The 15,199-nt window shown below is 37.0% G+C and overlaps 1 protein-coding gene across 3 annotated transcripts; it reads right to left on the bottom strand.

The window, feature by feature from the left end:
- Positions 1-614: 614 nt before the first annotated feature.
- tlcd3ba (TLC domain containing 3Ba) lies at positions 615-13,017 on the bottom strand. 3 transcript variants are annotated; one of them, XM_060892439.1, is made up of 8 exons: positions 12,991-13,017; positions 9,701-9,825; positions 7,970-8,130; positions 7,114-7,197; positions 6,199-6,415; positions 4,474-4,569; positions 3,676-3,785; positions 615-3,368 (listed from the first exon to the last, which is right to left on the bottom strand). In XM_060892439.1, the coding sequence occupies exons 3-8, from the start codon at positions 8,092-8,094 to the stop codon at positions 3,116-3,118; spliced, it is 885 nt and encodes a 294-aa protein (XP_060748422.1). In that variant the 5' UTR covers positions 8,095-8,130; positions 9,701-9,825; positions 12,991-13,017; the 3' UTR covers positions 615-3,115. The 3 variants fall into 3 exon arrangements, with proteins under 3 accessions (XP_060748422.1, XP_060748420.1, XP_060748421.1); XM_060892437.1 differs by lacking the exon at positions 12,991-13,017 and adding an exon at positions 10,693-10,855; XM_060892438.1 differs by lacking the exon at positions 12,991-13,017 and adding an exon at positions 10,546-10,665.
- Between the last annotated feature and the right edge of the window lie 2,182 nt (positions 13,018-15,199).

Below are 15,199 nucleotides of genomic sequence, written 5' to 3'. Positions count from 1 at the left end.
AAGGAGTTGATGAGGACATGCTCCAACACGTAATACAAACCTTAACCCCCAGGGGGCGGCATTTCACAGTTTATCTTTCAGTTATATACTCTCAAGTGGACATTCCTATAATCTCTATTCCACAGTATTCGAGTTCAGTCACTTGAATGGTTTAAAATTCAATTAAACAGGGAGTGAGTTACCCATGTCTGAAGTTTGACATCCCAGCATACAGAAGAATGCTGAAGAAGAATAAGAAAAATCTGAATAGTGGCTGTAGTCCATCACAACAGACAAAGGTATCCCGCCTTAAACAGGAAACTCAACTACTAAACCCTTAATGAGATTAAAATAGGCTTAAATATGGCTTAATTTTATCTCATTTCTGTCCCCAAATGTCCGTTTCCTTTAATTCATTTAAGGTGTAATTGCCCTGAACCATTGTCGATAAGCTTCCTCGCTTGTTGATTTTCCAGAAGAAAACTGTGTGTTACTCAGTGCAGAGAGCATGCTCTAATAATTGTGTTGTGTAAATCAAGGTAGGCATGCTGTTTTTTTCATACCGGTACATACTGTGTCATATACACATACAATGACTTATAAAAGTGGCAACAAAAAAAGGGTCTCACACACAGTGCCAGAGTATAGTAGAAGACAGTAGAGTATATTGTAGCTGAGAGGACGAGTATAGGAGAGCCTTTAGCCAGGCAGCCACAGATGTCCAATCAACAGAACATTTAGATGTGTTCATATGTACATTCAGTCTTCTCCAAATAAATAACATAAACACTAAAATAAATAAATAATAAATCAATAAATTCAAAATATTGTTACATTACCATCTCCCATTTATTTAGCACTCCCTTTCCTTCACCCTATAGAGGGCCCCTTATTAAAACTGATAAGTGTTCAGTCTGAAAGCTTGTGCAAGCTCTACAATAGAAATCCTGTTCTATTAAAGGGACCTGTGTAGGGTTCTGTGAAATTTCCTTTTAAACATAGTAAAGCGGTTCATGTTCCAATGGACAGAAATACCCAATCAAAGTAAATACAGGTGTCAAATTAAAGGAAAAGCCAGTGGCTCTGTTATGCATAGCTTGCATCCACTTGTCCCCTACGAGGGAAGCTTTACTGGGACTTAATGCAAACTTGTTCTGACTGATCACCTTTATCTTATGATGAAACATACCTGTCCTTAGAGGAGTGGTCTCTTTTAGGATGACCCTGCCCCAATATGCAGGACATGAAAACACACTAGTCTAATGAGGATGCAAATGATGTAAATCAGGTGCTATGACCTTCACAGACAGCAGATCTTAACCCAGTTAAACACGTACAGGAGATTTTGAACTAGCACATTTGTGTTGATGGCCCAAACATCTTACTAAGAAACTTTGCATTGATTTTCCTTTAATTTATCACCTGTTCATACATTAAAACAAACCCATTTTAGCTTCATAGATTGCATTCAGCACAGGGAATAAATAAAAAAGATAAATAAGAAAACAATAAATAAGAAAACATTTAAGACTTAAAGGAACACAGCTGCATTTTTCAAGTTAATCTCTATCACATCTGTAGCATGTATGTTTGCTGCAGTCAATCATTTCTATGGGGCTGAAGGATTTCAATAAATACATGTTTTCATAAACTTTTCACTGATAAGACTGATTAAGCTCATATCTCATCCTTTATTATCAAAGTTTAATGGTTGTAACTTTGAACTGTCACTTATTTTAATCTCCTTGTTTTGTGAAATTTGGTGTTATCAGTTGCCTTTAGACTTCCATTCTAAGTTAGTTGTTTCAACATATGTTCCATGTCTTATCCATAAACAATGCACATACACTACAGATACTGTGAACAGTGATCAGGTTAAAAAATGTAAGAGTATTCCTTTAAGGAACTTTGATCCAGTAAATGTGCACAGTCCTCTCCTCCTTTGCAGTGCCGTGTATTTTCTGCTAGCAGCTCAGTGATGCAGAGATGTCCAGCACCCATCACAAATAATTTAACAGTACTGTACATGCTGCCTGTCTTCTAAATATTAGTTTTGGTCCGATTAATATTGTGGTGAGAAGAGCAAAGCATGGACTGGAGCAGAATTATAAGGGCAGTGTGTCAGCAGTCCTCCAAACTTCAACACCAAAGCCCTGCTGGGTTATTTTAAGCTCAATATGTAGGTCGTGGCCACAGAAAACTGTAACAGACGCTTCATAAAAGTACAGGTGCAATGGTTCAGACATGTCAGAAAACAAATGGAGTTCCCCTGGGTACTTTACAGGAAGTGCTCTGGGTGAAAATCTGACTGGGGAGAGACTACAGAAAAGGCAAATCCATCTCAAAGCAATTTTTTGCCCCTTCTTTTTATATCTTAAGTCTAGAGTAGGCGAATAGTTTATATGTAATCAAGTCATAATAAATAATAAAAACAAATAAATTAACAGGGGAAATAATTCAAATTAAAACTGTCAATATAAATAATAATAATTCATTGAAATTAAATCATTAAAACTAAACTGACACTAAACATTTGCTATGTACACCCTGACAGAAAAGCTGTACCCTTTTCTTTCTATGAAATACAGGGGCAAAGAGAGTGGGCTGGGAAGGAGGAACTGATGGAATCCTCTCTTCTCACTCATCACATTTCTGTTAATGGTGCTTCAGCAGTTTGGAATACTAACATGCCCACAGCTTGTCTGTTGTTTTGTTTCTGCAACTAGTATGATAATGGTCATGTACAAATGATAAGTGCTTGCGTACATTATATTACATACCCCTTCCCCAATGTTTTGAAATTTAGTCATGGAATATAACTGGGATGAAGAATACAATCCGAGCGTCTGGCCGCATCAGGAGGTTTTACATCAGGAGTATGACACAGGCTTTATTAGCATGCTCTTTCATTTCCTTAGAGGGAAACAAAGAATGGAGATGATCATCTTCAGACCCTCTGTCTCTTTCCTCCTCTGATTCCTCTGCCCTTTACTTCTATCCTCCCCACCTAATGGAGCAGCAGGACATATATTATTTGTAATATATTAGTATTTAACCTCAAGTTTCCCATTATAACTGAGGCCTAAGAAACAAAAAGCCCCTGCCCCATCTTTCTCTTCCAGCCCTTCTGTGTTTCTCAGTGTGTGTTAGGCTCTTTTTCTGTATCACAGGGACTGTAGCCATTGGCTAGGGGCAGGATGGGGGTTTTGGGCTCAGAATCCCTACAGACTGGGGGACGATGATGGCGAGAGGCCCGAGTGAAGAGGCGAAAGGCTCCCCTGCAGATCAGAGAGAACCAGTACACCTGCGGAGCCATGAGCAGAGCAGCACCCATGTTATACTGCCACGGAATGGACAGTGGCACCATGTACATGGGGATATGCGCGTACCTAACAGAAACACACACACAAACACACACACATATTTTTATGAGTGTTCTGGGGTTTAGGTGTTTAGGTGCTAATTACAATAGACTCTACATTTATTCTGGCATTTATTTGTTTTTTTTTTCCATAGCAGATGCATGTCGAAAGAACTTTGAAGAACCGTAATAGCACATTAGGATACATAATTTGTGCATTATCAAAGGGAATAAGTGCAACAAATGCTGACACCCAAGTTTGTTTTTTTTGACTCACATCATAGAGCCCCATCCCAATGATCAATGCTAAAGAAAGTGTATGAGAGAGAACATACCTGCCATAGGCGTAGTAGAGGTAGGGGAAGAGAAGAACTCGACAGACGAAAAAAGTGATCAGCATGAGTGCTCCATTAACTTTATGAAGGAGAGTGTGCTGCTGCTTGTACTGAAGCATGAGAAGAAAGACAGACAAGGCAGGAGAAAGGGAGATACAGGGGTGAGTACCAGGCAAGGCGAATATTTTCATGAGACCCAACAGTATGAAGAACATTGCTGTGTATGTGTATTCTTGAGAGTGAAGGAAAGGGCAGTGCTCACAAGGAAGCTCATAAGAAAGAGGTAAATATACACACAAAGAGAAGTCATTTAAGCAAACTGAGTTTAAAAAAAAAAACCATAAGCAGGAAACAGAGAAGGAAAATGGCTGATGGAGCAAATGTTCGGTAGATGAATGTTTGATGAATAATATATAAATACAGTGTTGTGATAAAGCGGTGTTGGGAATGAAGAGGTGATAGCGAAGATGTTGGTAGATGAAGAAAGTGGTGTTAGGTAGAAGAATGGAACATCAGTGAGGTTTTGGGTAAATTAATATGCCTGATGGAAAATACAGTGTTGGAGAAGCAGTGTAGTGCAGAAAAATGTGTACCAGGTAGAGGGAGGTAGATAGATAGAGTATATAATGGACAATGCTCTGTAAATAAGTGTATGTGATAAAATTAAAGTGGTGCTGAGAAAAGAAGATGGTGGATGAAGCAATGTTGAGTAGATGAGTTGGTGGATAAAGTGGTGTTGGGTAGATAAACGGTTGTTGGAGAAAGTAGTTGGGTATAGCAGCAGTATTGGGAAAGTACCTGAATGAGTATTTTTCCCAGACAAACTGATGGAGTGCTGAGTTCAGCTAGGAACATGACACCTTGGAAATAATCCCCCTTTCCTTGACGCCAGAACTGAAAGAAAGAAACCATTTACATTTTCACTATATATTATTCATACACTACTCCATTTCAAATCTATGCTCATGGATGTAAAAACCTGTCCGGTTATAAGTCCAAAGTGCATTTAATGAGACATTGCATTTGTAATTCCTTACAGTGTTGTTTGTTTTTTTTTCTCCAAAATGTTTACAAGGACTGCAGTCTATTTGTTTACTGGGCAATTGAGGGTTAAGGGCCTTGCTCAGGGGCCCAGCAGTGGCAGTTTGGTGGATGTAGGAATCGAACTCACAACCTTCAGATTGGTAGCCCAACATCTTAACCACTAGGCTACCACATCCCACATTCCCATATTCTGAAGTTATTTCCTTCAATGGCTCGCCTCTTTACAGTAAGAACTCAGAAGTGTCTCCCATCCATAGCAGTCAAAAGTAACAGCCTTTTGGAATGCATGACTGAACTTCTAGTTTCACTTGATAAACCAAACCTGGTGTTTTAAAGCCACACATTCATCGACACTGATGTGCACAGAAATAATCATCATAATGAACAAATGGTCTGAGCAACAAAAATATCCTAACACTATCTTATTTAGGCTGCTGTTTGTAAAATCCTAACCTGTAAATTTTACAGAAGCATTAACTGTTTCCTGAGGTAAGAAATCCACATCAAAGACCTACATATATAAAAGCTCATCTGTTTGTGCAGCCCTTTTCTTATTCAGCATAAAAACAAAACACAAATTAAGTGTTACATTAGAAAAAGACCTTTTTGAAGATTTACAATAAATATAAGCTGTCTGTTATAAACAGTGAATCCCCTTCAAAGTGCATTGTATGGTATTCATCTCATCAGAGTTTTGTTTTTTCCTGAAATGTGCAGCACTTTCTATATTAATCAATAGCACTTGAGTAGAATAGAATAAACCCCCTAAAAATGTGCTGGGTGCCAGACCCACAGAAATGTGGAATAGTATATAATATTTAAATAGTATGCATTCTCAAAAGTAATCTCATAGTGCCACTTGGATGACAGACAGTCAATGCTTCCACAGATGATAGTGATGAATAAATAAAAAACAGTACCCCAAAATGAGGGAGCATATTGCTGTTCTGCCTCTCCTGACATCATTCAGTTCATCATACAATAATGTGCTGTAGCAGGTAAAAAGATAGACTCAATCAAATCAATTAGATTGGCTTATTTCAAACACCACTCCCTTCTCCCCCCAGTTTCTTCATTGTTGTGACAGTGCTCAGACTTTTTCCAGCGCTATTTGTTGTTTCCACTGAAAGATCGAATCAAGCTATTAAAATTAGGAGTCAATTGTCTAAAAGCAGGATGTCAGGGTTAGGCATACTTGGCAGGGTAAACAGGCATGTCTACAAACTTGATGTGAAAGCTGCAGAAATGTTTACAGAGGCTAAAATTAGACAACCGTTACATCATGGACATAAAGTGTTGAATGGCTCGTGCTTATCAAGGTCTCTGAATAGTTGCTTTGAATGGAAACAACTAAATAGGAAAAGGGCAATTGATTTGTATCTTTGTTTGTTTTTGAGTCTTGTGGAGGATCCTCCAAGTTTGCATTATGCCATTGGTCTACACCACGCTGAAACATGAGCGATCCTCTTTCCAACTCACCACAGACACGGGGAAGCAGACAGTAACCATGACAACATGATGAAGCACCATGAGAAACTCTCGCCACAGGTAGCTGCGAATGGCCGTGCTCATTTTTGGTGCAGCTTCCTCATGACCTTTGACTTGCATCTTGTACCAGTAGCACAGGAACATGGCATAGATGTCATAGATAAAGTAAGGAACCGCAAACAGGATGTAGGTGCTAGTGAGCCAGTGCCTGCAGACACAGAAGACCAACGAGAAGAAGAGAAGGATTTAGGGGGAGAAGACAAAAAGCAATGTCTGTCATGCAGTTCAATGCATTGTTGAGGTTTGAATAACCACGACCTACCTATTATTCATGTGCTTGACATTAAATGCCACTAAGAGCTGCCGTGTGGATCCTACTTTAGGATTGCACACCTGTCCAAACACGGCCAGCATAATGCAGTGCAGAAGAGGAGGGGCTATGGCACTATTCAAACTAACCACTGCTCCCACTTCTCCTCAACTTTGACTATCAAAATCAACATCCAGAGTGTTTTGCTTTCCCATCCTCCCTCTTTTGTCCACTTTCCCTTTTTGGTTGAATCCTCCTAACCCACCTACACATATGCACGTATTGCAGCTGAGTAATAAATCGAGGCCCTGACTGAAGCTGTGACAAAGTGAAATTCACTGCAGAGATACAGCTCTGCTTCATCACAGTGCTGTGGCCATTAGAACGCCACAGTGGATTTACATAGGAAAACTAATTAGGTTGAGAGCCTATTTTGATTAAAGGGACACAAGGTGAGCTGAAGGCACATTCTTAGAAAAGCTCATTTTACACAACTTTACACTGACATGCATATAGTAAATTTCTGTACTGAAAGAAATCCACTCTGGCTGTAAACCCAAAAGGAAAACAAAAATTACTTTAGATAAAACACTTACTGATCCTCAATGATGTCCTTACAAGATGATGCAATGATGAACCCAGCTGAGGAAGCCAGGACTGCTTGAGTAGAGGACACTACCCTGTAAAAATATACTAAGAAAATTAAACAATTCCATACCTTCATGTAAGAGATATGGTGTGATTTGTTACTGTTTATTTTACACCAATAGCAAGGCTCAAAGTGTTTCTCTCCTAAATAAAGACTAATACAAGGCACTTTTTAATCATTGTAGTTACACTTAGTGCCGATGTTATTGCCGCCGCTCTTATTTTCCTTTTGAAGCTATTAAGCCCTAAAGATTTTTCTGTTACAAAGCACAGACGATGGATCATAACCTGTTGAAGCAGTATATTCAGTGTGGAAATAATTTAATTCACTTGAATGTAACTACATTATTAAAAAAACTGGATATCTAAAACAACCATATAGGGAGACCTGGATGATGACTGCTGAGGGTATGAGAAAGAGAAGGTTAAACTTGCTATTACTGGTTAAAATTATTTTTACCCTACCCAAGTGCTTACTGTGCACAGTCAGAAATGGAAAGGTGTTTCAATAGAGGATGGAAAAAAATTATTTTATCACAGCATCAGGTAAGTGATACAGTTGGGCTGTGTACTATATCACCAGGCACTTATGAGGTTAAATTCTTTTGTTTTCATTTTGCATGTCTTATAGAGAATATACCATACTGTAGTCTGTCTGTTTTATTTTCTTGATGTATTCTAGGCTATATTCATTTATCTCCTCCATCTTCACACTCAGTACACATGGCACCATTACAGCATTCCAGCTTATATCACAAAAAATGACTGTTCGCTCCATGTGTGTAAGACTGAATTGAAATATACCTTGCGGAGACGATGACAGCATCGGCCTCGCTCCACCTCAGCATCGGTGCTTGTTTCAGACATCTTTTAGACAGCAGGAAAAGGCCTGGGAAGAATATGGAGCCGGCTGCTAGGATGCTGAGCATGGTCCTTTCAATTCTGCTCTGCTTTTCTGTCTATCTCTAAGAAGTGGAATCATAGGCTTTAAGACAAAACAGTATTAAAAAGGGGATGATTAGAAAAGCAGATTTCAGATTTCCATATTTTTGAATATGGAAATAAATATTATACTATGAAATAACATGGAGTGTGGCTCTGCTGGACATCAGTGTGGCTCTGCAGTACTAAAGGAATATTCTCACACTATGCATATTACTAGTTGAAAAGAAGCATAAATATAAGAAAGGTTATTAAAAACAATGTGTATAAACAAAGATTTATGAAAAAGCAAGCAATTACAATAGAAACATGAATTGTATACTAATACACTAGTTACTAGCCTAATTACTAATTAACATGCATTTTCAGATTAAATGTATACTATAATACATATATACACACATATACACATAATTATACGTATATATATATATATATATATATATATATATATATATATATATATATATATATATATATATATATATATATATATGTGTGTGTGTGTGTGTGTGTGTGTGTGTGTGTATGTATTATAGGATATTATATATTAGTATAATTGATACTAAATTATTTCTATTCTATTGATACTTTTTTGTTTACTAACATAAATATGGTTTGCAAACTGCAAAGAAAAAAAATTACATGTGTACTTGTACTTGCACCATACATGTGGATAAATAAACAAAATATAACTGTTTAGAAAATGGGAAATTTACATACATACATACAAATATATTTCAGCAATAAGACAACAATCAAAAACCTGAAAATAATAATTCAATTTCACACATAAGAAGAAAAAATGCCCTCACTTCATAACTTGGTAAATAAAGTTCAAACTTACTAAAACCAGTGTCTGTGTAAAAGTACCAGCAAATAAAGGCACTTTTAATTTTTTTTAGCTAAGTCATGTAATAACGTATGTCCAGAGTCCAAGAGTCTGCAAGATAGGAAAATACAGCAACCTCTATAAGCAAATGACCTGAGTTGGGAAACTCTAGTGTAATCCATGTTCAGTAGGGGGGTTACCAAAATAGACTTGGAAAGGATTAGCCTGCTGGAGATTTTGTAAGATTACTGAGGGGGGTGTCAGGTGTACATAGGAAGGGAAGGGGGGTTAAAAAAAAGAAAAGAAAGAAAGGAAGAGAGAAATGTTCCTGATCAATGTTATGGAAAGCAATCTTCCTGATAATTTTTAGGGGGGGCTTAAAAAGAAAGAAAGAAAGAAAGAAAGAGAGAGAGAGCGAGAGAGAATGAGAGAGAGAGAGAGAGAGAGAGAGAGAGAGAGAGAGAGAGAGAGAGAGAGAGAGAAAGAAAGAAAGAAAGAAAGAAAGAAAAAGAAATAAAAGGGATGAGGTAGATGTGGTACGGAGGATGGTACTGAATGGTACTCTGAAGAGGGTGGGATGGATATAAGGGAGTGTTTTGTTTCCTTTCTACAGCAGCACTACAAACAGAGGCCTCTACAAAACGCAGAAAAACACATTATAGCACAACAGCAGCAGAAGAACATGACACTCATCTCGGAAATAAAAATTATACAAACCAAATGTGAAAATGAAATAAGAGCAAATGTTAAACGTTACGCACTAAAGTTGGCAGAAACGTCCTGAAGGAATCAGCAGTAATGTGAAGCGTTGTTGGAGCAAAACCATGGTGTTTGTTTCTGCATTGCAGCCGCAGATGGGACAGCTTCATTCAGTCCTGATTCAGTCCTGACACACACACACACACACACACACACACACACACACACACCAGACGAGAACTTCAGCCAACAGATAATTTGTTATCACAAACAAATTAGAGCAAAATAAAAGCTTAACAATAAAATGTATTCCCCTAATTGACATGGTAACAGCTGTGTATAATAAAATCATGAACCATAGCTAGCTGAGCTGCAGCTCACGGTGCGTTCGTTACTCATCACTTATTTTACCACTGTTATAAAAGAAAGAAAGAAAGAAAGAAATATTATAAGCGTTTTTTTACTCATATGTCACGGAATTAAAAATCACGAAGAACATAAACTCCTAGGTTTTAATGTAAGACTGATTTATCACCCTGACGGCGTGTTTGTAGTTATTAGCTAGCTAAGAGTAGCGCAATGCTTCCTATTGTTTCCATGGCACTGCATCTCCAGCAGCAGTCCGGCGGCGCGTGCGGCAAAAACAAATGCAAGCTTTTTAACAGCCTGCGCATAAAAACACACACGGTTAACATGCTGGCCTAAAAGCTCAACAGCCCTTTATTTATTTATCTATCTATTTGCCTTTTAGATAACGGTTCTAACTGCACGCATACGAAGAATAAAAAGCACATACAAAGCCTACAATGAATCACATCGTTAATGAATACTGAGGCCCGCGCGCCTGCACGAGACGCTACAGGATTCAGACGGGATGTTTGTTCTAGGAATAATAACAAAACGTTACCACAAAAGCCGGCGATTTATCAGATACGAGTATAAGGAATATGGTATTTTCTGTAGTGAGAAGACAGACTCTATGTAAAAGCCAAAGCAATAACGGGAGACGTTTTTTCCCCCCTTTTTCCAGCCGAGCCGGTGCACATGCACAAACCTGATGGGAGTCCACGTGATTTACCAGGTCTAAATCGAGTTTGAACATCCGCACAGCTTGTTTTTATTTTTGTTTTTAAAATGAACATCAAATCAAAAATGATTAAAAAAAATTACAAAGCTAAGGGTGAGCTGAGACAACGTGACGCGCCATGGCCGCCTCCCAAACGTCACCCAGTTACACAGCAAGTGCACTACTGGGGTAATAGTGCGTGTGAACGTATTGTAGTGACGCTACGCAGGGAGTACAGGAGCGTTTAGGACTCGGCCGCCTTCAGCATCACAGAGAGACAACGTTAGCTAGAATAGGTGGGTTTCAAAAGCATCCGCCTCCTCACGTTTATCCTCCCAAACAACACTGCGCCCTATATGCTTAACTCGTGTTACATGGTAATAAACACCACCCTTATTCACCCTAAATCAGAATTAAACTAATTATTCTTGCAGCAACTAGTCATACATCCAATCCCATCCCACCCCATCACCTCAGTGAGGTCAGTCGTGTTGGATTAGATAGTGAGCAGAAGCATTAATAGTATTACAGCTAACAGGATACACAGCTCATTAGATTATCATATAAAAAAAAACTTAAAATAAATTCCCTTTAACTAAAAGTGTTTACAGCATCTAGCACTAACACAGCATGCAGGTTAACATTATTATACAGGAAGGTTAACAAGCAATTAGTGTTGAGTGTGTACATTTTTTAAAAATGTATTAAAGAAACTATATAATGAGCACCTGCAGTAACCATTAACCAAGTTTATTTAATCTATGAATGATAATAAAACATATCTATATAATAATAATAGTAATAATAATAATAATAATAATAATAATACTTTAAATATAAAGCACTTTGAAAACAGCCAAAGCTGAACACAAAATGCTGTACATCATAAAATACAGATAATAAAATAATGAAATTAAAATCTATCTATCTATCTATCTATCTATCTATCTATCTATCTATCTATCTATCTATCTATCTGTCTGTCTGTCTGTCTGTGTCTCTGGGCCTCTATCTATCTATCTATCTATCTATCTATCTATCTATCTATCTGTCTGTCTGTCTGTCTGTCTGGGCATCTATCTATCTATCTATCTATCTATCTATCTATCTATCTATCTATCTATCTATCTATCTATGTCTCTGTGCATCTATCTATCTATCTATCTATCTATCTATCTATCTATCTATCTATCTGTCTGTCTGTCTGTCTGGGCATCTATCTATCTATCTATCTATCTATCTATCTATCTATCTATCTATCTATCTATCTATCTGTCTGTCTGTCTGGGCATCTATCTATCTATCTATCTATCTATCTATCTATCTATCTATCTATCTATCTATCTATCTATCTATCTGTCTGTCTGTCTGTCTGTCTGTCTCTGTGCATCTATCTATCAAACTATTTATCTGTCTGTCCAAATAATACCACAAAACAATAACTAATATGAGCTAATGTGACAAAGTGAGAAGTATTTTGTATAGAGATGTGGGGGTAGTAATGTGAATTGTGTTATTCTTGCTATATCCCACAGCTATACAGACATTAAATGCATGTAAACTTGTTAATATCCACTACTAGTAAGCAGTATTTTCTCTCTTGGCCTATTTGAGTCCAGAATACAGAGAATAAGATGTGAGCAGAAAGTGTAGTGCACTGAGGCACATTTGACTTTTAAATACAGAGTCAAATAGGTAACATGCTGATTGGACACCTTAGTTAGTGTCAAGGCATTTGTGGTGCTGGCTATTCAAAATCTATTTGTCTTATATAGCATAAAAATTAAATTGTTAGTAACGAAAGAAATAGAAAGTTGCATGTGTAAGAAATTTGATATGTCCTATTAACATTAAACGTCATAGTTTTACTAACACAACTATCAGCCATAGGTATATGATATGGCATAAGATATGTAAGATGCAGTGGTAAAAGTATATGTTTTTAAAGCTAACTAGGTTTATTAATATATATATGTAATATACTAAACATTAAAAAGTAAAACAATGGTAGTATTACAGTTTAAGATACTGTGTACTAGTTATACTGAAGGTGTTAAGAAATATAACTCATAACTCCAGAGGTATCATCACAATATACATCATATCTATCTATCTATCTATCTATCTATCTATCTATCTATCTATCTATCTATCTCGATTCTATTATATAGGTTATTATAAGTCTCTCTTCTTATTAGTAATGCACGTTAGTTAGTAGTTGGGCAGTTAGCTGGTTAAGCACACAGGACATTAAAATATACTCAGTGAAAAAATAATAAATCTCACCTGTGTAACACACAGCTACCGAGTTATTCAGTGTCTCAACGCTTTACTATATAACTCAGTGTGCTTCATTTCACTTTTAAATCTCCGCCGCAGGAGGCGGGAGGCAAGCGGTGATTGGCTGACAGAAACCCAGTCTGCTGGTTTGCACTTAATCTATTGAAGGATTTATTTAACTGACAGGACTTTATCCCAATCGTAAGTCAAAATAAAGTGACCTGACGGTACAAGCGTTCGATAGCTATTTGTAACATCCATGTAGATGGTGAAAAAAAAGAATGGTGACATTTTAGTAAAAGTTTTTATCAGTCCTTCATCGGTTATTAAAGATCTAGACGCATTTTATGTTAGGATTATATTATAATCCTTATTCTTATGAATATAATTTAAGAATAAAAGAGGAAACAATATTTTTCTTCCCCTAGTAAGTATTTTATTATACATATTACTATATGTTCTGTTTTATTTTTATACTTTTACATTGATGTTAATTGGCTCTATTTTTTATATATGAAATTATATTGGCTCTATTATTTTTCGTTTTTCCTTTGAAAATTTTACACACACACACACACACACACACTTACACATACACTCAAACACTCACACATACACACACACTCAAACACTCACACATACACAGAGAGAGAGAGAGAGAGAGAGAGAGAGAGAGAGAGAGAGAGAGTACTATAAAACTTACTAAAGCTTAGTATATTTTTATTATTCAGGATGCTTCCACTATTAAATCAGCTGAGAGAAAGACAGCATACAGTAGTCTTAATTTACCCTAAATCATTTTTAATAACATCTAAAGGTTTCGCACAGTATCAACACTCAAAAGCATTATTTAGTACATTTCCATTGTCATTCATGGGGGAAGATTTATATTTAAAATATTTAATGATATTTGAACCTGAAAAAACAAACATAATCAGGTTATATTTTACCAAATAAATGAGGGGCAGTCTTGGAGGAACATGACCTAGTTAGTCTAATTTTAATGCTATGAAATTTTAATTCCCATTAAAATTACATCACAGTGATTTTAACATGGCAGATCAGTACAAAATCTTGCCATAACTGGGGGATTTATCGAGTACATGATATTTTGTTAGTTCTGTGAATTTTCTTTGTATCTTTTGATTAAACGATAGTTAGGGACAGTCGTAGCTTTAACAAGCAAGCAAATCTTTACTGATTTTGTAATGATTCAGTGTCCATAGAATGACAGAGTTAATATCATGTTACCTATGAGCAGAATTTTCTGTGTAATCTGGTCTCTGCAATGGAACCACTGGAAATACACTGACTAGTCATTTCATTAAAACCACTGACAGGTAAAGTGAATAATACTGAATATCTCGTTACACTGGCACCTGCCATGGGGTGTCATATATTAGGCTGCAAGTCTGAGCAGTCCGATTTTGAAGTTTATGTGTTTGAAGCAGGAATTAGATAAAATCAAAACACCTACAATGATCATGTGAGCAACAGATCTGGACCACAGAGCAACAGAAGAAGGTAGACTCTTTACATCATCTAGAAAGCCAATTGCTGGAAACTTCAGGTCCTGACATTCATGTGGATGTTCCTTTGACACTCAATGGTACTAAACGTTGTTTCAATCCATGTACACTTTTTAATGGTAATGTTATTATTTAATCCAGAGGCCTCTTTCAGCAAAATAATGCTCCCAGGAGTGGTTTGAGAAATTGTTGAAGGTGGACCCTCTGGATTTCCCAGCTCTCAGTCTGATTGAGCATCGGTGGGATGTGCTGCACACAAATTCTGAACGATCTGCGGCGAAATTCTTTGTGCCAGTTACCACAGAACACCTTCAGATGTCTTGTAGAGACCATGCTTCTGACTCAGGCCAGAGCTGTTTTTGTGGCACAATGGGGACCTACACAATATTAGGCACGTGGATTTAATAATATGGTGAATCAGTGTGTATTGTTGTTTTTTTTTTTTTACTATCTGAGCCCAATATGCCCAGAGAATAATCAAATAATGTGATTATAAACTAATTTTTGAGTAAATCCACAATTGCATGTACTTCATTTGTTAGACTCAGCTCTTTAGCATTTGTAATATCACACTGTAGGTTTAAAGGCTTAGGTTGACGTATGGGTTATTGAGTGACCCCCAGCTGACCTTTGACTATGTTTCCGAGACCTCCTGGTCATGCAGATTTACTCTGAATAGCATTGAT

Source organism: Tachysurus vachellii, chromosome 18 (assembly GCF_030014155.1).
Source record: "Tachysurus vachellii isolate PV-2020 chromosome 18, HZAU_Pvac_v1, whole genome shotgun sequence".
In the NCBI taxonomy this organism is placed as follows: domain Eukaryota; kingdom Metazoa; phylum Chordata; class Actinopteri; order Siluriformes; family Bagridae; genus Tachysurus; species Tachysurus vachellii.
Note: the sequence above shows the minus strand (reverse complement) of the source record. Positions and strands in the feature narration are given on the sequence as shown.

Excerpts from the sequence above, each read along its gene's own strand:
- tlcd3ba (XM_060892439.1), bottom strand. The coding sequence starts at position 8,094 with ATGCTCAGCATCCTAGCAGCCGGCTCCATATTCTTCCCAGGCCTTTTC. Across the intron at positions 7,198-7,969 it reads GCTGTCATCGTCTCCGCAAG|GGTAGTGTCCTCTACTCAAG; the intron begins GTATATTTCAAT and ends ATATTTTTACAG. Across the intron at positions 4,570-6,198 it reads TCTGCTTCCCCGTGTCTGTG|TTCTGGCGTCAAGGAAAGGG; the intron begins GTGAGTTGGAAA and ends TCTTTCTTTCAG.